This window comes from Cololabis saira, chromosome 10 (genome assembly GCF_033807715.1).
Source record: "Cololabis saira isolate AMF1-May2022 chromosome 10, fColSai1.1, whole genome shotgun sequence".
NCBI lineage: Eukaryota > Metazoa > Chordata > Actinopteri > Beloniformes > Belonidae > Cololabis > Cololabis saira.
In genome coordinates this window covers 19,252,531-19,276,233 of record NC_084596.1, presented here as the reverse complement: position 1 = coordinate 19,276,233, position 23,703 = coordinate 19,252,531, and the positions used below count along the sequence as shown (strand labels likewise).

At 42.7% G+C, this 23,703-nt stretch overlaps 1 protein-coding gene across 2 annotated transcripts in view; it reads right to left on the bottom strand.

The window, feature by feature from the left end:
* Positions 1–18,368: 18,368 nt before the first annotated feature.
* st6galnac3 (ST6 (alpha-N-acetyl-neuraminyl-2,3-beta-galactosyl-1,3)-N-acetylgalactosaminide alpha-2,6-sialyltransferase 3) overlaps positions 18,369–23,703 on the bottom strand; it is a 131,927-nt gene continuing 126,592 nt past the window's right edge. For both annotated transcript variants that reach the window (XM_061731939.1, XM_061731940.1), the window contains exon 5: positions 18,369–20,287. In XM_061731939.1, the coding sequence (XP_061587923.1) occupies positions 20,098–20,287 (190 nt within the window). In that variant the 3' untranslated portion in view covers positions 18,369–20,097. The remainder of the gene's footprint in view (positions 20,288–23,703) is intronic.

The following is a 23,703-nucleotide window of genomic DNA, read 5'->3' as shown; positions in this document are numbered from 1 at the left end:
CTCCCCTCAGGCTCCGATGACGAGGAGGCAGCGCATGTAGATTAGTCTGGTGAAGCAGGAGAGCTGCAGCACCAACGCTCAGATCTTACAGCCAGACCCTCCGGATCTTTGTTACCTTCAGGTTCAGACAAACTCAGCAACGACAGACGGACAAATTGACACACAGTCAGATTCTAAAGTCAGGTAAACAGTAGGTAGGAAAACCCCCGGCATTAACCTCAGAAATGAGAATAGAAGGCAGAGAGAGCTTTATTTTTGGAGGACTGGCTCTCTTTCTGTTGGCTTTTGTAGCGAGAAAACGTCAGGTTGTTCTCTTCAAGGGGAAATAAGGACAGCGAGAAAATGGAGTGTTGAAAGTACTTTCAGCAGAAACCTTAATCTGCCTCCCAAATGCTGAACATAAAGGCCTGAATTTCCTTTAGAGTTCAGCCGAACTTTCAATAAAGATTCAAATTGAGGGGGCTGAGACTGGGACATAAGAGCACACTTTGAATGAGAATTTCCATTAGCTGGAAGGCTGGACGGACACATTAATGGCAGGGAGCGCAGCTACGTTTTAGAAAGGCTCTGTACCCAGATTTCTGTGAAGCGGAGGAAGAAAACTGCAGGTCATTAGCTGAGCAGATTCTAAAATGTTTTTGACATGCACCTTAAATAAGTTATAAGACACAACATGAATTAAGTATTTATTGTTCCAAGCTGTCTAAGCAACAATAAAGGACCAAAAACCGTATATGGCTGAGAGGGAAGGATGTAGATGATCTTGGATAACTGATTAGAACTGACAAGGTGATAAAACCTTAACCAGTGGTGTAACATCACGGTGTATGGACCCGGGGCAAATATAGAGAACTGCCATTGTCACCATGTAGGCTAGCGTTGGGACTGGCCACGCCCACCGGCGGTGGGGTAAATGCCGTTTCATTTATGGATGTAGCTAGCAAGCTATCCTCCGGCGGGACGCTGGCTTTTTCCTCGGTTGGCGTAAAAAACGTATCTAATGTTGTCATTTTTGCTTTGACATCATCCTGGCTCTTTTTTTCTTTTGTGTGTCGCCTTTTTTTTGTTTGGGCTTGCTAAAATTGATGCTACGCTATTTTTGTCATCTATTTTCTTTTGTTTACTTTCTTTTCCTTGCTGAAAACTAACATCATCATGCACTTAACATGACTCGGTACTTTTACATGCACTAACAGAAAGTTGAATTGTTACTTTAATGAATGAATGAATGAATGAATGAATGAATGAATGAATGAATGAAAATTTTATTTCGAACATGCTAAAATATATATATATATATATATATATATATATATATATATATATATATATATATATATATATATATTTAAACCAAAGAACAATAGTTAAATAATAATCATGATAAATACAGTATAATATAAATCATAACAATCATAAACAAAAAACATGCCTCACTGGCTTTTTTTTTTTTTTTCCTTTTTTGCATGCTCGAAATGGAGCAGGGAGAAGTTAAAAAACGTATGTAGCCCTGCCCCGGTTATCCACAACACAAAACATAATTCGCCACCCCAAATTAAGCCGTATACATACATACATACACACATACATACACACATACTGTACACATACATACATACATACATACATACATACATACACACATACACACACACACACACACACACACACACACACACACACACACACACACACACACACACACACACACACACACACACACACACACACACACACACACACACACACACACACACACACACACACACACACGAATCCGACCGATATCGGAGTTTTAAAAGCCACGTGTACACCTTAGCTGGGCTGTAGTCGAACCTAACTGAAACTCTTGAGATCGAGCTGTTAGTGCCAGATAATCCGTCCTAATACGAGTTATTCCAGCATGTATACCAACCCACGCTTAGCCAAGCTACTGACTGCCCCGGGACTCCTTCTGGAAGTCATGAGCCACGGGAATAACAACACAGTAGGAAAAGAAAAAGAAGACGAACAACAAAGAACGCACCTCACTCAATAATCGTTTGTCTTCTCGCGCATGTATACTTGGATTTCTCTGAAACTCCAGATTAATCCTTAGCTAGATTGTTGTCAATAGCTTGATTTAGATGTGCATGTAACCGCACTGACTGACCGGTCTATTAAGGTGATCGGACTATTCCATCCCCAAAACCTTTTTATTCTCCCTCCTTCCTGGGCCCCTGACGGCGTCTGGGCCCCGGTGCACAGGTGGCACCACCGATATTTACGCCTGTGACTAGGGTTGCCACCCGTCCCGTAAAATACGGAATTGTCCTTTATTTGAGAAAAAAATGTTGCGTCCCGTATTGAACTAATATGGGACGCGATTTGTCCCGTATTTTCATTAATTTTTACACCATATTCTAGTTGAATTATTGAAATAAATTAACTTTTACACCATATTCTAGTTAAATTATTGAAATAAATTAACTTTTACACCATATTCTAGTTGAATTATTGAAATAAATTAACTTTTATACCATATTCTAGTTGAATTATTGAAATAAGTTAACTTTTACACCATATTCTAGTTGAATTATTGAAATAAGTTAACTTTTACACCATATTCTAGTTGAATTATTGAAATAAATTAACTTTTACACCATATTCTAGTTGAATTATTGAAATAAAATAACTTTTACACCATATTCTAGTTGAATTATTGAAATAAGTTAACTTTTACACCATATTCTAGTTGAATTATTGAAATAAGTTAACTTTTACACCATATTCTAGTTGAATTATTGAAATAAATTAACTTTTACACCATATTCTTCACCTGTATGTATATTATCTGGGCTGATGTGGACATACGTAGCATAGGAGGATATTTCAGTTGCTATATGGTTGTCTGTCTCTACAGTCATGAAAGTTCAATGCTATTAAAGCATTTTAAACTTTAAATCAAAGCATTTTGTTTTTCATATAAAATAAACACATTTTTATTCAGTTTAGAAGTTTTAGGGCTTTTTTTTTGGCTCCTGCGCTGTTGAAATCAGGGTGTCCCTTATTTCTATTTCTGAAAGGTGGCAACCCTACCTGTGACTGTAACCCTGGTTCACTGGTTGCAGAGTGACAGGATCAGACATTTGACGAGTCTTTTGAATCAGGGTGAGCTGAGTCACCCTCCCGCCCCCCCAACAACAACAGAGGCACACAACAAAACCAGGCCTTCACAAAGTGCCGGGTCTCCTTCTTCACTCATGATCCAGTCACCCCTGAAACTAGATTCCCTCTTCCATCATGCCTGAGGGAGCAATTTAATTAAAGGCCACCTCAGAGCAGAGGATCCCCACCGCCCTATTCTTCATGTGGCCACATTCAACAAAATGAAAAACAAATAAATCCTACGGGGCACAAAGTCCCGGCCCGGTACACCAACTGTAAATACACACCGTGCCAACAGATTCTGACGTAGTGGCCTTAATTTACTGCGCAAGCGGGTTCAATTAAATAATGTTTAGGCTTTATTATGATGAGAATGGGCCTGATGATTGACACTATTAAACCGACTCCAGCCTTGGAAATTTGTTTTCTAATTTACCTGCAGTGAAACATGAATGGACTTCATATTTTTGTCCCATCTGGAATAACAATCCATTCACTCTCTCTCTAATGGACTGTCAGCTGCTATTATCATGTTAACAATGTGTTCATCGCATGCAGAGCCAGACCCGCGTAGCTGAGGAGATGACCACGGTCAGACTCTAAATCTTTGTTCAGAACGATCAGAGCCAGGATTTTCTTCTTCACATTTTAGTTCCTGAAATGATAAAAGGTCATTTTCAGTCATTCTGAATGTGTGCATCCTGCTCTAAATCTCTGAATAGCTCATGAGTAATACATGAGCATATGTACATAAATACCTCGTTTTCCTATGAATTATTTAAAGTCCTTGTTAGAAAAGACCACATGATGCAGATTTCACTGCTGTATTATCGTTTGTATCCAGTAACCCCTCCGATGCCTAACATTTGATACATACTTTTCCAAGACTAGTGCACCAACTTCAGAATCAAAACAATAATAAAAAAAATATTGATACCAATTTAAAAAATTGTAAATATAGATACTGTTACGAAATGATACAAAATGATAGAAAGACACCCGGCAGGTGAAGACCATACCAGTCAAGTCTCCCGTTTTGGCCGGGAAACTACCGTATTTTACCCTCTTTCCCGTCGTCCTCCCGTATTAATATTTTCCCGTAAATTTCCAATTTTATAATATAATAATTTTTAAACAGCAAGCGACAACGGGAGCAAATTCGGAAAAACAAATCAGAGATAGATGGATGTAACGAGAGAGAAGGCATGTAACAACCCATAATGTAATAACGGCTCATAATGTAATAACTTAAATGTAATAAAAGTTCATAATGTAATAATCGGCTCATAATGTAATAAAATCATGAGTGCATAACGCAATAACAGCTTTGCGCATAATGTAATAATGTAATAACTTATTTCATTATGAGCCTTACTGGCGCCGCTCATAATGTAATAACAGCTCATAATGTAATAATGGCTCATATTGTGAGAAAGGTGTTGCATTATCATCATTTTTACCTCTGCCATTCCTGCAGGGGTGGAAGGAAATGCTTTCACCTCTGTGTGTGTGTGTCTGTCTGTCTGTCTGTCAGTCAGCAGGATCACACAATTTCTGCGACACGTGGTGGCGCATTGGTCAACTTAGATGCCATATAACTCCGCCCCCAATACGCGGCGGGCCACATTAACAGGAAGAGAAGCCTAATTGTTTAACGCATCTTCCCCTATAGGTCAAGTCCATGGTATAAAGGTCACAATATAGCACACACTGACAACAAGAATGGACTTATGGGCAGAAGTCTGTGTTTGTGTTTGACTATGATTTGTACATAGGTGGCGCTACAGTAACCAACTCAAAAGCTGGCAGGACAAGAGGGTGGATCAGGGGGTTCTCCACAGGGCTTGTACATGAGAATTCAGCTGCAGCTAAAATATAAGGTGGATGGCTTGGTTTAACAAAGATATTAATTGAACTTTGGAGTTCACAAATAGCACTGCTTACCTGCAACAATCAGACAGTGGAAGTTAGCACGGCATTCGCAAAGGCCCAAAATAACTGACATGGGTCCCACCTAGTGGCTCAACTTTATACATCTTACATAATAAAATATGAGAATGCAATTCATTCTGAAAGATGAGTAACTGCGGTGTTAGTGTCTCTCACGGGGGTAGGACCGATGTCAGTCAGTGAAGGCCACAGCATTTCAGGGTCAACAAAGGTCGGCCGATCAGATTCTGAGCACATAATTGTAGTTTGTAAGTGGCTAACAGGTAGTTATTTTGGATTTCTAGTAAATCTGTCTTAAAATGTAAGATACTGGACCTCGGTTGGGATGTTTTTTAAATCAAAAACTTGACAGGTATGGGTGAAGAAAAAGGATGTGTTTATTTATGATTAAATAGCTTAAACAAAATACAAAGGAACACCAAAACCCAAACCTGACAACAAGAGCATAAAGATGAACAGAAACAACCAAGAACAAAGGTTTTCCCATCCAAAACCACACAATCCACGGTACGTAACAGTAATGAATAGAAAAATAAATAAAATTACCAAATGTATTCATAGAGGTATAAAAAATAAAGAACACTTTTAAAGACAAAATTTGTGTTTTTAATTTCAGTATATACAGTATTAACACTTGAAAACATAATTTTCTGTGTATTATTTCATATATCCAGCATCAAGGGGTTAACCTTGTCTTAATAATAAGCAGCCATTGACTCCTCTGAGTAGGTATCGGCCACTTTGAAAGTTGAAATAACTGATAACCACATAGTAGGAGAGGGTTACATCCCTGAATACAAATATAGAATCACCACACTTGGATGGTGTTTATTAAACTGATTTTGCGTAGAAAAAAAAACAACAAAAAACCAATGCTCAACTAAGGAAATGGAAAAACAAATGGACAGAGGCAGGAGATGGTGTTTGTGACCAATGTGTAAGAAATCGGCTGAAGGAAATGAGATTTACCTGGAGAAAAGCCAGACATTCATAATTAACATTTGAATAGAAGAAAACAAGGTTACAGTGAGTGAAGGACAAACAGACGTGGACTGGATGATTGAATGAAAGGGATATCAAGCAGTGAATCATGAATCTGCATCAGAGACAGAGAGAGAGAGACGGTGCTGGAAGATTTGTTTGGTCCAAGTCCAAACAAACATTAAAAAGCGCTTCCTGAAAAGAGCAAACACATTTGCACAGTCATTGATTATTTGGTTGTCAGATAAAGACCGAGCAAAGATGGCAGTCATTAACGCTGCAGTCAATGCACAAGTGTACACTGAAAATGTTCCTCATTCTCTCGATTGAAAGTCGGTTTGGTGATGAAGACGTTTCTCAGGATGAACATTAATGAGCAATAAAGATTTTCATTAGGCAAGATTTATCAATATAATGGCATGTGGCCTGGCCATCAACCAGTCTTAATCTGTTCAGAAATGTTTGGAGGAAACTGAAAATAATAATAATAAATTATATATATATATATATATATATATATATATATATATATATACATACATACATATACACACCTTAAATCCCCATGACCCTGAAAAGAAATAAGCTGGGATAGATGGATGGATGGAGAATTTGACTGATTCATTAAAAAATAAAAAAGGTTGGAGTGTTTGAGAGCCATGTCTGATTTAAATCAGATGGCTGATCTGGAAGGACAAGAAAAAGCAGACAAGGCTGGCTGTAGCTAGAAAATGAGAACCAAAAGTGTTTAAAATCCTGAAAATTCATAAAAACTGTGGGGAGGAGACAGACGAATGGATGACACCACGTTTGTACAAGCATGACCTGTTCAAGTTGCCAAACTTACCAGGGTTCTGTCACCTTGGTAACCCATGACTCAGACAGTGCTCTTTTTTTGTGAATATTTTCATAAATGTTACGTGTTTTATGCTGATGAAATACATTGAAGCAGCAGAAGTTGCAGAGTGCAGTTATTTGAAACTCCGCATCACAATGAAATATTGAAATGTTCAGTTTCACTTTAAATTTCTCCCCAAAAATACCATCAAATACGTTATTCATAAGGATCAGGGCTATAACGCTGAAGAAGGCATTTTTCCTTACAGGGGTGTTTTTTTTCTTCTTTTGAATAGCAGACATTTATAATGAACTAGTAAGGAAATGAATGTCATCTGTTGTAAATGAGTCAGATCACTCAGAGCTACCTTTGCCCTTCAAAGTGCTCCTGTCTGCACAATCCATTGTTGAGACAACTTTTCTTTTTTCTGAAATGAAAGTCTGGAGGGAAAAAAAATCTCATTTAACACTTAGTGTGATATGATAATTGAACCGCCTTGTGCATGCGTCTCACATCCCTCATTCTCTTGTAATGCACTGTTGCTCGTTCACCCCAAACAGGACAGCTCGGGAGCTTGTGTCAGAACAGGCGTGCTCATCATTTGCCACAAGGCACAGGGGTAATGAACAGGGTGAATTGGATTTACTCTCTAATTATGGAAAGGACAAAAAGCTGGTCAGATTCCGTCGTCAAGGTCCCCCCTCCTGCAGAAGCACGGAGCGCTGCTTTCACTCATGCTTCAAAAGGTGGGGTTAAGAGCCGCAGAGGATTAGAGACGACACAAATGACGCGTTTGTTTAGACCTCGGACCATCTCGTAACAGCTTAAGACAAGGCGATACGTACATGGGGTCGTCCTGCAGGCGGTGACGGGCAAACACCTGCAGACCGGCGTCTTCCACCATGGACAGCGCCAGCCTCATCATCATAATCTGAATCGAGCTGGCTCTGTCAATCAGGCTGCGAGCGCCATAACCTTGGTGTTACAAGAGCCATTGCGATCGATTGGGGCACTCCTGAGGCGGCTGCTGCAGTGCTAGGCTGCTTGCATGGCAATTGCCTTTTAACATTTGTATGACTGCTCACGGCCTGATGGTTATGGTGAGATTAAATAAAGCCAAACCACCCACACACACCAGCTATCTGCACTGGCTCCTCACTTATACTCACAGTGAAATTAAGTCCAGTTAAAATCCACTTAATACAGGTCATCGCAAGAATTTAGTCACAACTGCTGAACAGACTTCTTTTTGCTTTTTTTAAAATAACAAAAAACTTTACCGTCACTCAAACTTCTGTTTTCCTGACCTTTTGGCTTCATGTCAGTATTTATAACCCAAAGTTATATTCCCTTCCATATAAATCAATAAAATGTCAGATTTTGAAACTTATTTTAAGGTGAAACAACAGGGTTTGCTTTAAAATAAGTCCCCTCACATAATGTTCTTTCTCTAGTTCACGATATTGACCAGTCCTGCCACATATATAAAATAAATCAACTTGAAACCTTGAAGTGGCATATTTATGTGTATATCTGCCAGTTTGACTTGCATCTTTCTGTATAAGTAGGCATCTTTGCATACATCGCAACCTTTTTTTAATTAAATATGTGCAGGAAACAATAATTCTTACTTAATTACTTAAGTAATTAAATTGTGCTTTTGCCAAACGTCTCCAAAGGTAGTGCAGAGAAACCTTTAACTGCATTTCTTTCCTTCTTTTCGTTTCCTCTTATGTTCCACCTTTTATAGTTTCCTCTGTGAGAGTCCCTGAGCTGTAATAATGTTGCATTCTGTGCGACCATCTGGCCCTGGAGAACAAATATATCCCAGAGGTCAAACACTCAGCAAGAACAAATTTGCAAACATTTAATCGAAAAGACTCTGGTTGTCTCATTGACCTTGCACATTTTGGCTGTGCACATAACAAAACACATTAATGAGTGCCAGATGCCAGGAAAACAATAGGGTAGGAAATAAAACATTTTAAAAAAAGTAAAAATCGGGTCACACACAAATTGAATTGAGTTCTTGGTAACTGAAGTGAAAATGGAAGACTGTTCCTCTCCACTAAACATAAAGCAGACTGAAAAAGTTATATTCTCCACTTACCTAACAGCTCATTAGTTTCTCTGCTGTTGTTGTAAATGACATCATATCCATTTATCCTGTTTAACTCTGCGTTCACCCTCCACTTCAAAGAAATGAATGGGCTTTGGAGCTGCGCTCGCAGCCATTTAGTTATTAGATAATACATCAGCCATGTCATTGTACTTTCTGAGACTCTCATAAAGAAGACTGAAGAGGCTGCTGATTTGAAGCGGTCAGCTGCGAATGGGGATCTGCGACACCTTGGTTTATTAGCTTACGTGACAGAACTGGCACCTTGTGCGGCAGAACAAGCGAATGCCCGAAAGTGAGGATGCTTTCAGAAACTGAAATGTTCCCAGCTGTCCTTGCTACACTTTTCTGCCACCGTTTAAGGCAGGAAGGTTGTTCCAAGCATTTTTGGGGAAGTTGCCACAGCGTTTGGATTCAATCTGTGGATTCAGGCTGCCTGGGCGTCCTCTGTCACTTCATATAATCCCTGACAGACTCTATGATGTTGACAATGAAATGAGATAAGAGCTCTGCGGGGACCGGACCATCTGCTGCGGTGCTCCTTCTCGTGGATAAAGATGGCTCTTTCTGGCTCTGACTGACTTTTGTAGTGGAGGAATCTGACCCATCAGATCCCTGGTGGTTCTGTTTGATCAACACCAAAACTTCTTCAGTTCACAGAACCGTATTTGCATCTTGATGACGGATGAACTGTTGCAGGGCTGGTAACGTTGTTATGTAAATAACTAATAACATTATACAAATTTGCTTTCCCTCTGCTGTAAATCATTTTGATGAATACCACTGAAGGCAAAGTCTGGCATCCTCTTGGGCACACCGTGATGGAAATTAGTCTTCTTGAACATTTTGGATGTGGAAAAACCCTTCCTGCATCAGCCAACCACACGTAAGAAATACCGCCAGGTGATATAAAAGTGTAGCTCACCCAACAATGACGGATGTATCCAGTTTTGTGTCTCCCAGGAACTTTGCCTGCTGAAAACAAAATATCCAGCATTATGTTGTCATGGTCATCTGAGCTTGCACATCCAAGCCCAAATCAGAAAAAGACAGAGCAATATAAGAAGAAGAAATAAAATCCCACTGCTATTGTGACAGACAACACAATTTCATTTTAATCGTTAATATATCCACATTTGCATTTCAGGCCTGCAACACATTCCAAAAATGATTGGATCAGTAAAGCTTTTACCAGTTTGTAATGCTGCATTCTTTCTTGCAACACCTTCCGTGTGTCCTCAAAGCATTCTGGCAGCGAGGACACACGGGTGATGAAGCATTTCTGTTTTCATTTCAGTCCTATTCTTCCTGCAAATACATCTTAAGCTGTGAAACAGTGCAGGTTGTCATATTTTTCATTTCCAAGCTGTCCACACATTCTCTCCCGGGGAGAAGTCAGGAGTGCAGACAAGCCGCTCCAACACCTCTGCTCTCTTCATTTGCAGCCATGTTGTCATGCAGAATGGGGTCTTGCCTTGTCTTGTTGCAAAATGCATGTATATCTGGTCTTAAAAGCAAACTCATCTGTATCTGAATCCATTACATTGATGCTGCCATCGCCGATGTGTGAAGGAGCTTTTTGCCATGTGTTCTGCTACAACCCCAGGCCATCACAGAGTCTGACTGGATGTCCCTTCTGTGGTTCTTGATCTGATCATTTCATTCAAAAAACATCTGGAATACTGATATACAGTCCATGATGCTGAAACAAGCTAAAAAAAAAAATCAACACTTCTGTTCAAGATTCACATATGGCTTCTTTTTTATGTTGCATAGTTTAGTTTTAAGTTGCATTTTTTAAACTAAAACTCTGTGTTGTGCTGCTTAACAAAGATTTCCGCTGCAACTATTTGTCCAGATGGTTGTATCAGCTATTGATGAATGACGGTTCCAGATGCAGAGATTACTTGTGCCTAGCTTATACCCCTTTCCCTTTATCCCTAAAACTCCTTCATATTCCTTAAATTGTTTAATTGCATCATCCACTGTAGAAAAAACATACAAATCCACTTCAATATTACATTAAAAACAGATTTTTGAATAAATGGATAGATAAAGATTTTCTAACACATTTGACAGAGATCCTCTATCCATCTTTGTCCCCAAGGATGAAACTTTTAATCCATACTTATATACATACATCACAGGCTGAAACAACCTGTTTCCAACAACGTTGTTTTTCTTTCCATCACTGATCTAAATGCACTAAATCGCCCTCAAACCTATTCTGTTGGATGTGTTGCAGGTTTGAAATTCAAACATTGATGCGTTTGAGCACACTTTACATGAAATGCTGCCGCTCAGACTGTCTGCAAAAAGAAATATGTCAGTGTCAGAAAAACCAATCTGCCAGGTTCTTCTGATTTGGAGTTATATGCCGGCTCAAGACTCCATAGTTGTGCATAAAATCTCTTAAATGCAATGAAATAATTTTCCGGCTCAATGATTGCCCATGACCTTGAACAGGGAAAAAAAAAAAAAAAACGGTATGGAAAGATGAATAGATGGATTTAAAAATAAATATCTGCAGCAACACATATTTAAGCTTTATACAACTATTCTAAAAAAAAAAAAATCATTTTCAGATAAAGTTGATAAAAAGTTGGTCAAAGAATTTTGATCAGGCAAACTTTTCTAGAGTTACACAACAATTGCATTTGTGACTGTAAGTCATTCTTTGGCTTATATTTTGTAATGAAATGAGCTAAAACAGGGGTGCCCAAAGTTCAACACGCAATCATACAAATGACTGAGTTGTGCAGACCTGAAGGATGAGCTGATGACCTTTCATTAGAATCAGGTGCATTGATGCAAGGCAACATCTAAAACGTGCAAGACTGCTGCCCTGGACGGGCCGACTTAAACCGATCTAAAATGAGCTTTGACCTGAGAATCTGTTCTGCTATAGTAGTGTCCTATGTTTGTGAAACTTCATCCAAAGGGGGCACTGCGGCTCAATACGTGATCAACTGACTGAGATAATCGTCTCATCCTTGTCTCTCCTTCTATTTTTAATTATCTGTTTTTATGCTTTATTCATGACTGTCGTTTATAAACCACATGTGCGCATTAATAATAAAACACATTCATTGATACTGAGCTTACATCAAAACTATCTGGAAGTATTCAGACTTGGCAAATCTCTGCTCCTCTACTGACGCGTTTGTAAACTAACGAGACGTCTCCTTTCAGCACGACAGCCAAGCGTCAGTGCCATTGGTATTCATCGCCTCACCATATGTGCTGCTTACTTTCTGAAGAAATGTAATCATATAAAAGGGGTTTTGATGGGTTTCTTTAATCTTCAAACAGAATAAAAGACACAAACAGAATTCACATCAGTAAAAATAAAAACCTTCACAATATATCTAATTTTAGCTACTAAGAAGACAGCAACTGACAGACTAATACACATAATCGCCGCTTAACATTTCAATAGCCCGCAGTAATCCATGCAGCATTTGGATCTTACTTCCCCACTGATAAGAGAAGAGTGTTAGATGTGTTAGAAAAACAGCGTGTTTTACCGTAGCAACGGCGGTCTAATATTACATTCTAGGCAACTCAAACACAAAATATTCCAATTTACGTACAAGGACACTTGACCTGAAAGTGAAAAGGAGCAACACTTCAATAAAAGACAATCACACAGATGAGAGATGAGGACATTTTCAAAGCCAGAAAGCACTTGAGAAAATGGCAACAAACGACAGGAGTGAACAAATAAAATGATACAAAAAACAATTAATGGGTTTGAGAGTGGAGTCAGACAATCGAAAGTGCTGTCAAACCCGAACTCACGACTGCAGACCAGACGGTGATCCACTAGATTGATCTCAAGGCGAGAAACGGCAAAATGATTACAGCGATTTGAAGAAAAAGGACATTTGCATCTTTGTTCAAAACTGCTTTCATCAGGACTCTGGCAGTTAAAACCAGCTCTTTTCTAATTGAAGTCAGTTTAACTTCAGTTTAACTTGAAACTTTGACATGACTCCCTTTCACACACCATGACGAGTTAAAAGATAAAACTGCATCAGATCGGAGCAAACTGCTCTGCTCAGGACGTGGCACGTGGGCCATTTGAGGGGAAATGGCACGATAGCAGTGAAGAAAACAGCCTTTTTCAGAGGTTATGTGTTATGTTACAGCCGGGTTTCTGTCCAAATATACTGCAATGTTTTAACTTATTTTTCTTTTCTTTCAGAAAATCTGTGACACGTCTTGGTTCTTGTGGCTGTGGCTCAGGAGGTGGAACAACGGTCCAGACAGAAGGTAGGGGGTTCAGTCCCCGACCTCTCCAGTCCAGGTGCTGAAGTGTGCTTGGGTGGAGACCGAACCCCCATAATAGCCCTAATTAATGATAAAAAAAAAAAGTGTCTGATGCTAAATCAGTAAAATTGGGGAGATTATTAAAAGTTGGTTCGGTGGGAGAGAGGAGTCAAACTTCAAACTTCAAACCAAAGAGAACTCCACCAATAAATGAACATGTCAGTGGGAAACAAAGAATAACTATTGCAGGTATTTTCTCCTCAAAGATCAAGTAAAAACTGTATGCTTTCACAAGTTGTGTGTGTTGAGTAAGACATAACCTGCCATCTCTTTTGAAATAATCAACCCTTCTTCTGTTTTGTTGCTTTACAACCCTCAACTTCAATGAATATGCTTTGTATCTATTCATGAGGAAGTAACCCAAATAAGTGAAACTACAATTAAAAAAGAAAATATATTGAAATGTTTTTTGTTTTTTTTTACAGTTTACTTTCGATTCTGCAGCATCATTCAAGCAAGCAGCGCGATGAAGACGAAGAGATTGCAAACAGGTCAGAGATAACGTCATGGAGAAGTACAGATCTGGGTTTGGTTATAAAGATGGACAAAACTGAACAAAAAACACCTGCATAAGTCTCACACAATTACATCAGTTAGTACAAAATCGTACAAGTACAGAACAACGGACAAACCAAAACAGGAGGTGAGGCGGCTGTTAGCCAGAGAGGTAAGTGAGGCCAAAGGTGAATCTGAAATGACTCCAAATCAGAGACTGTCCTTTTAAATTAATGATAATAAAATAAACAAATGTGAAATCCCACAGTGAAGCACGGTGGTGGCAGAATCATGCTGCAGGGACGTTTGACTTTCAGAATAACTTAAAACATAGTGCTAAGGCCATGCCTAAGATACTCCTGTCAAAACCGACCGAGAATGTGCGTTACGAGTTAAAGATCGTTGTTCAACAGCAGAACTCGTCCAGCTGAAAGATGCTGAAGCGCTTGGATAAATGAGCAAAAATCCAACTAGGTGCCAAACTAGATTAGATCTCATTCCCAGGAGTCTCACAGGTGGAAATACTGCAACGCTGAGCTCTGGAAAGTGAATTAATACACACACTCAAGTTTTCAGGTTAGAATATTTTGCACTTGCAACCAGCACATAAGCTATTTAAAGTCCAGGTGTTGTTATTCAATAAACTAAGACATTAAACATCTCGGTGAAAAAGATATGAACAAATAACACATCCAATGTGGGTAGGTGGATTTTCTCTCCATATATATATATATATATATATATATATATATATATATATATATATATATATGTATGTAGGCAATAAAAGCCTTGACATTTTCCTTTTATCTGCCCACATTTCGACACCTGACGCGACTACAGTCCTCCCCCTTGAGCCACAGATGATTCATGGGAGTCTATCAGAGGGCGGAGTCTTCTTAATACACTGTATAATAGGTCTATGGGTATTCTTCCTGTGTGTTAAAGCTGAGAAAAATTGAGTATTTGTTGATCTGGATATGCATGAGTGTGCAGTTTGAAGCAACGGGGAAAAACAGACAGAAACATGGTGAACTGACCACTTTACCACAAAATGAAGGCAACCGTTATGAGATGAAAATGGTGCCACTGAGGACAGAAGACAGAGAAAACACATCAGTGTTACTCACTTAAGAGTAAACGGTTAAAAAGACACCTACAAAATAACAAACTTAAACTGATGTGAGATGTTTTTGTAGTTTCTGGTGGATGCGCGCCTGCAGAGGTCAGAGTGGGAGGCGGTGAGCCGCCACATGATTGGACAATCACGGGCCGAGAAGAACCTCGGAAAAACGTGTCACGCCAGTGTCTGAGGTGAGCAGGAGCAGGAGCAGCCCTCATCGTCACTCCTCCGTCCTGCTCCCTGGGTTTCAGGCTCAGATACAACACACAAGCACGCAGCGGCCCAGGCAAGATCCCACCTTTGACCCCAGCCGTGTCCCGGCCCCATCCCTTCCACTGCACTACAACTGGAGGAGTCGAAAACAGGACTTTTGCTGACTGCAGGTTCGAGCGCAGTGACTGCACTGCTCTTCACACACTGCAGGGTAGCTGACCACTTTTTCTGCTCCTGAAGCAAAACTCTTCAATTAATTTTCAATTATCAGTCTTTCAAAGGTGTACTAGCCACACAAAAACCCGGAGGGTGTGATTTTGTTGACGAGTAGGTGAGAAATAACCAAAATCAGAGCTATAAAGCTGACTGAAAAAAAAATCATTAAATCCATATAGCAGCTTTGTCATGAGCCTTCAAGTTCCTCCTGCAGTCTGAGGAGGAAGGGGCTCGCTTACATCGGACTCATTGGTCTAAGTGTGGGCTCAGTAGATTCTTAGAGGCATGCATACACATCTTGGTCATGAATGTTTGATGGAGAAATTCAGGCTGAATTTGTCTGAGAAGTTAAAGGATTTAGGTTCGATTAAGCAGCCGGAGCTTGGATCTGTGGTCTCCTTCCTTTTCTGCACACACAGCTTCATGCATACAACGATTTTGTGGTACACATCGTCCTGCTACAGGGACTCATCCCACTCATGCATGGTACACTGATTGGAAAGATGAGACGCATGAATGAGGGGAAGCTTCACCAAGGCCACAACATAAAGGAGCAGCCTGGAGTCTCGCCCGGACTCTCGCTTGGACTCTCGCTTGGACTCTCACCCGGATTCTCGCCTGGACTCTCCTCTGAACTCTCGACCAGACTCTCGCTTGGACTCTCGCTTGGACTCTCACCCGGATTCTCGCCTGGACTCTCCTCTGAACTCTCGACCAGACTCTCGCCCTGACTCTCGCTTGGACTCTCGTCCTGATTCTCCTCTGAACTCTCGACCAGACTCGCGCTTGGACTCTCTCCCTGACTCTCGCCTGGACTTTCGCCCTGACTGTCACGCAGACTCTCACCCTGACTCTTGCTTGGACTCTCGCTTGGACTTTCGCCCTGACTGTCACGCAGACTCTCGCCCTGACTCTTGCTTGGACTCTCGCTTGGACTTTCGCCCTGACTGTCACGCAGACTCTCGCCCTGACTCTCTGCCAGACTCTCCCCTGGACTCTCCCCTGGACTCTTGCTTGGACTCTCCCCTGGATTCTCCCCTGGACTCTCCAGTGGTTGTGATTTCAGCTCCAGGATCCTCACAGCAGCTCCTTGCAGAGGAGGCTTCAGCCTTCTGCCCCTGCTCTCTTCCTGAGGCGTGCACAGACTCAGGCTTGCTTGCAGCTACTACAGACTGAGTGGCCAGAAATGCAGGCTTGTGCATGAAGGTCCAAAGCAGAGCTCACGCTCACACATGCACACCGACAGATGACAGGGTAAACATAAACAACCCTTTGGTACATTTGGGAACAGAAAACATATAGAAGCTGAGTCATTTTGATTGAGACATAGATCATTAAAATTAACAGTCTTCTGTGAGATCGTAAACTAGATCCACATAAAAACTTTCAGTAGAAAGTTTGATAAATTATCTCTCTGTGGAGTTTCTGACCTTCAATGTTTTCTCTGAAATTGTTTTTCTCAGAATGGATTTTGTTTTTCTCGAAATTGAGCTTTGTGTTTGTAAAGCAGTGCAATCTTCTTGTTTGCCAAACCTCCAGGAAACACGGAGAGCATTTTGCTGCGGAACCGAATGTGCCTACAGCTGTTGTTTGTTTACATGAAAACTCCTCAGGGTGCTTTTAACCAGCGGCGGATTGAGTGGCTTTGTTTTCCACCAGGCTTTCAACCACATCCACCACTTTCTTTGTTTTTACATCAGTTGTAAAGAGTTCAGGCGAAAACATGAATTTTAAAGAATATCAAATCACTCTCATTTGCTAGTCAAGATCTCAGCTAAGCCACATCTGACACCCCTGCACCTCTGACAGCAACTCTTCCCATTGATGAATGCACAAAAGCCACAGGAACATTTAACATGAACTTAGCACAAAAAGTAAGGAAATCTGTGTTTGGCAGGTTATTTCTTTGTTGCAACAATGCTTCCTGGCAACAAGTCTTACACTGTTGGAAAGCCTGTTTATTTCCCTTTTAAATGATGCCACAATTGTAAGGAACGTGCACGTGTGGGATGAGCAGCAGAGCTGAGTCTGTGGGCTGTGCCCATGAAAAATGTGCCAAACCTTCTCTGCCAAAGCCAAACAGGTTACTTTGCTGTTGCGACCGACTCTTGTTTTGAGCTCCTGGTGCATCCAGTCGCTGCCAATCAGGTGCCAGTCAGGCACTTCGTTGCCCGTGGGCTGTCGTCTAAAGGTTTGCAGTCAAGGTTTGCAGGACGACATGGCCGACGGCTCCCTGCCCAGACAATCTGGAAAAGACGGCATGCAGCCTGTTCCCGGCCTCATGTGGCCGGGAGGCCTGCCATGACTGCCCGTCTCCGCCAGGCCCAACACGTACACTGCAATCTGAACATGCGGACATCACAAAAGATCACACGTTTGGTTATGTTCGGTGACGTGTCCAGATTTTGCCTTCGGCAGTTGGATCATAGTCAGAGTGTGGAGAAGACACGGAACGCTGTGCTGACTGCTGCACCGATGGAGTTACATCTGCCTTCCAAGATGACAACGGGGTTTATCCGAGATTCCTCCACATGCTACTGAGGCTCTCGCTTGTTAAATGGATAAATTGTTAAATTGCCAATATGTGTTCTTTCTTCAAACTTCGATCATCCAATCCATAAAACTACGGAAGAGTAATACTCTTCCGTAGTTTTATGGCAAGGCAAGGCAAGGCAGGAGAAGAATAAAAATATTTTAGAGGTGCAAGATTTTTTTTTCATTATGCACTTCGAGAAAAAAGTCGAAATGTCGAGACAAAAGTCGAAATGTCGAGAGAAAAGTTGAAATGTCGAGATTAATGTTGAAGTACAATTTTGAGAAAAAAGTAGAAATGTCGAGAAAAAAGACACATTTTTGTGAATAAAGTTGAAATGTTGAGAAAAAAGGCGAAATTTCAACTTTATTCACGAAAATTCGACTTTATTCTTGAAATTGGATTTCAACATTAATCTCGACATTTCAACTTTATTCTAGAAGTACATAATAAATAAATATTTTTTCTCCTGCATGGCCCTAATACTCTTCCGTATAAAACACCAAACAAGAAGCAAAGCCAAAATAAGTTGTTTGGCTTTGGCAGAGAAGATTTGGCAAGATTTATTGCCAAGAAGCATTGTTACAACAAAGAAATAATCTGTCAAACACAAATGTTCTTACTTTTTGTGCTAAGTTTATTCTTCTTCAAGCTGAAAACCAATTTTCTTTAGACATTTAGTAGGTTTGAAATTGTTTAAGTAAAAGCCCAGGAATGAAGGTATGATGGACATTCAGAAGCTAACTTTGTGAACTCAAAAGGATGCTTACATTTAGCTCACATGACGGCTCACAAAGTCACGGGAGCTCCTCTGTGTGCTAGTACACAGAAATTTGCAGCAGGAGTGGGAACGGGAGTGATGCTCAGCTGCATTAAATCACTTTCTTCAGGGAGCCTGTGCATCAAGCTGCCTAAATTAGAAGTCTTAAGAGTCATTTCAGTCTCCCCCTGTGGATCCCGGCTCAAAGCAGGACACTGATCTCATGGTCCCAGCTCGCGGCCAGCACTTCACCGAGCATTCTCCAGCCTCCTGGAACAGATGCATTCAAATATATGATATACTAAAGCAGGAGATGTGCACAATGCACCCGGAGACCAACGGGAAGATGACTTAACACAGTGATACTTTACACAAAGAGGCACAAAGCTGGATGAGAATCTGAGTGCAGAGAGCAACTGGGTCCTCCTCGCCGTCTGTACAATGGACTGCAGAGTATATTGCAGGCACAAAATGATAATAGAATACAATTAACTATAAATGGTCTCACTGCACGAACAAATCTCTCCCTCCACAGTGTCAAAAACGACTCAACTCCTTCCAGAAAGACATAGTTTCTAATTGCACATTGTTCTGTGCTCGGATGCTCACAGTTTTTCTAGCACACAGCTAGAAGAGAGGGTTTTGCAGAACATATTAGTAAACTGTGTCTTAAAATTCAATTTAACAGCATTATAACATAAAAAAAGAGCTGACATCTTTACATTTTGAATGGAGTTGCTGGACAGCAGAGCAACACAGCAGATCTACTCCTCCGGTTTGTCTGGAATCTTTCTGCTCGTTTGAGCTCTTTTTCTTCTTCTTTAATGACCTTCCCTGTTAAGAGTCTTTGAAAGGTTCAGAATAAATTGAAACTGACAGAGCATCTGGCTCCAGTACTTCCTCAGCCAGACATGAAGGCCTGAATGATACTTGTTTATAGATTAATTACGTTTGACAAGCTCGTCAGGCGTCTCTGAAGTGTGACTTGCATGTTCAGCGGCCGGGTTCTTCTTCAGCTACCGTCAGGAATAAAACTTGGGTTCAACCTGAGTCAAGTGCAATCTGACAGATGTTTTCTTCTCTCCCATTGTAGGTTCAAGCAATCCTTTTCGCTGGACTCACAGAGCAGCGAACGGATCGATTAGTCGGTGCAGGGCAGCAAAGCTCTGCACAATGTTCAGCTGTAACGTTCAAGAGAAGAAAACGCACTAAAAAGAGCCAGGAAAGACGACATCACCGTCCAGGTTGGAAAGTTGTGTGATTCGGTCGCCGAACCTGTGACCATCCGGGACTGCAGAATCAACCTCCCGAGCAAATAAAGGCTTTGTTAGCGTCACAACAGAAAGAGGAGGTGCTCAAGATGATACTTCCATGCTGGTCCAAGCCAGGGTCACGATAGCTGCCACGTAGGATTGAAAAACTTGATGGCGTGAGTTTTGGCCCACTTGGCGAACACAGACTTCTCGGTGATGAAGCGATGTCCGCCGTAGGGGGCGCTCTCATGCAGGAGGTACTCTGCACACTCGTCACGGCTGCCCGCCTCGTAGTAATGGTAGGGAACCTTCTTGTAACCTTCCGTCCTGAAGAAGAGGAAGAAAAATAGAGGTTATTTCAATCAGAGAATGAAACATAAATAATGTAAGCGGTAAGATTTTCTAAAGCCTTTTGTATCTCTGGAGGACCTCTGTGATCTGACAAGTTATTCAGCTGCCTCTCAAGATGTGTTGAATGCAGATACAAAATTGAACGAATCAAAGAACCCTCGGATAAAGAGAAGTCTTAACCCTTTATGAGGCCGTGTTGTTGTCATGGTCATGGGTTCTGTTGGGTTTTAGTTCTGGTCTTGCGTTTGACTTCCCTTGATCCCTTCAATCCTGATTTTTTTGCACCGTCTCATCAGTCCCTGAGTACAAGGTCTTGTCTTGCGCTTCTTCCCTGCTGGTTGTTGCATCCCCTTTGTTTGGTTGTCTTCCGGTTGCCATTAGGGTTTTCTTTGTTTTTCTAGTGGAGACCTTTTTTAAGTGAATTTTTTGTAATTACTTGCCGTGCAGTGCTTTTCATTTAAAATAAAGGACCTCTCTGCTAATTTCCTGCCTCCTGACCTCCTGCATTTGGGTCCTGTAATCTCACCTCATGACAGTGACGAGACAAAGCATCAGCAGTGATCGTTGGAATCACCTACGCTCTCAGAAAAGCAATTTCAAACCAGGGCTGGGGATCGATTCAAATGTCAAGAATAGATTCCGATTCTTAAGATTCAGAATCAATTATCACGCTTTGATTCGATTTGATCCAATATCGATTTGGGTTAGTGTTATTAAAACAGTTTTTTCAGCTGTTGCATGAATTATATGACTGTAGTTATGCAACATATTAATACTAGTATTATATTGAGATTCAACAGCAAGTATTGGCAGCTGATGATGCTGTAAGGACCAATCACCTCCCAGAATGCTGATAGAACTGCTTTCAGAAACATTGTGTTGGGCAGAATTACCAAACAGATCCAGGGCAGCAAAGAGAGACGGATGAAATCGCTTTTATTTTTTCCCATTTTTGAGAATTTGGTTTTTAGCATTACATGCTTCCTGTAGGCCCACCACCCGCAGGAAGGTCCATGAAAGGCCGGTGCAATGTGGGCTGGGTAGCAGTCGGGGCGGGGTGCCTCGACGACCCAATCCCTGGACCAAAACCCTCACAGTGGGGACATGGAATGTCACCTCGCTGGGGGGGAAGGAGCCGGAGCTTGTGCGTGAGGTTGAGAGATACCGGCTAGAGATAGTCGGGCTCACCTCCACACATAGCTTGGGCTCTGGAACCCAGCTCCTTGAAGGGGGCTGGACCCTCCACTACTCTGGAGTTGCCCATGGTGAGAGGCGGCGGGCTGGTGTGGGCTTGTTAATAGCCCCCCAGCTCAGCCGCCATGTGTTGGAGTTCACCCCGGTGAACGAGAGGGTCGCTTCCCTGCGCCTTCGGGTCGGGGAAAGGTCTCTCACTGTTGTTTGTGCCTACGGGCCGAACAGCAGTGCGGAGTACCCGGCCTTCTTGGGGTCCCTGGGAGGAGTACTTGATAGTGCTCCAACCGGGGACTCCATTGTTCTACTGGGGGACTTCAACGCTCACGTGGGTAATGACAGTGATACCTGGAGAGGCGTGATTGGGAGGAACGGCCTCCCCGATCTGAACCCGAGCGGTGTTTTGTTGTTGGACTTCTGTGCGAGTCACAGTTTGTCCATCACGAACACCATGTTCAAGCATAAGGGTGTCCATCAGTGCACGTGGCACCAGGACACCCTAGGCCGGAGGTCAATGATCGACTTTGTTGTCGTTTCATCTGACCTTCGGCCGCATGTCTTGGACACTCGGGTGAAGAGAGGGGCTGAGCTGTCAACTGATCACCACCTGGTGGTGAGTTGGATGCGCTGGCGGAGGAGGAGGTTGGACAGACCGGGCAGACCCAAACGGATTGTGAGGGTCTGTTGGGAACGTCTGGCCGAGCCCTCTGTCAGGGACATCTTCAACTCCCACCTCCGGGAGAGCTTCTCTCGGATCCCGGGGGAGGCGGGGGACATTGAGTCCGAGTGGACCATGTTCTCTGCCTCCATTGTCAACGCGGCGGCTCGAAGCTGTGGACGCAAGGTCTCCGGTGCCTGTCGTGGCGGCAATCCTAGAACCCGGTGGTGGACACCGGAAGTACAGGATGCCGTCAGACTGAAGGAGTCCTACCGGGCTATGTTGGCCGGTGGGACTCCTGACGCAGTAGATAGGTACCGGCAGGCCAAGCGGGCCGCGGCTCGGGCAGTCTTGGAGGCAAAAACTCGGGTCTGGGAGGAGTTCGGGGAGGCCATGGAGGAGGACTTTCGGTCGGCCTCGAGGAAATTCTGGAGGACCGTTCGGCGCCTCAGAAGGGGGAAGCAGTACTCTGCCGGCACCGTTTATGGTGCCGGCAAACCGGGGTGGTGGTCCCTCTGTTTAAAAAGGGGGACCGGAGAGTGTGTTCCAACTACAGGGGGATCACACTTCTCAGCCTCCCGGGGAAAGTCTACGCCAGGGTACTGGAGAGGAGATTACGGCCGATAGTCGAACCTCGGATTCAGGAGGAACAATGCGGTTTTCGTCCCGGTCGTGGAACACTGGACCAGCTCTATACCCTCCGGAGGGTGCTCGAGGGTTCATGGGAATTTGCCCAACAAGTCTACATGTGTTTTGTGGATCTGGAGAAGGCATTTGACCGTGTCCCTCGTGCCATTCTGTGGGGGGTGCTGAGTGAGTATGGAGTCCGGGGCCCTCTACTAAGGGCTGTCCGGTCTCTGTATGATCGAAGCAGGAGTCTGGTTCGCATTGCCGGCAGTAAGTCAGACTTGTTCCCAGTGCATGTTGGACTCCTGCAGGGCTGCCCTTTGTCACCGGTCCTGTTCATAATTTTTATGGACAGGATTTCTAGGTGCAGCCAGGGGCCGGAGGGGATCCGGTTTGGGAACCTCAGGATTTCATCTCTGCTTTTTGCAGATGATGTTGTCCTGTTGGCTTCATCAGACCGGGACCTCCAGCATGTGCTGGGGCGGTTTGCGGCCGAGTGCGACGCGGCAGGGAGCACCTCCAAGACCGAGGCCATGGTTATCGACCGGAAAAGGGTGGCATGCCTTCTCCGGGTGGGTGGAGAAGTCCTGCCTCAGGTGGAGGAGTTCAAGTATCTCGGGATCTTGTTCACGAGTGAGGGAACAATGGAGCGTGAGATTGACAGACGGATCGGTGCAGCGTCCGCAGTAATGCGGTCGATGTACTGGACCGTCGTGGTGAAGAGGGAGCTGAGTCGAAAGGCGAAGCTCTCGATTTACCGGTCAATCTACGCCCCTACCCTCACCTATGGTCATGAACTTTGGGTAGTGACCGAAAGGACAAGATCGCGGATACAAGCGGCCGAGATGAGTTTCCTCCGCAGGGTGGCTGGACGCTCCCTTAGAGATAGGGTGAGGAGTTCGGTCACCCGGGAGGA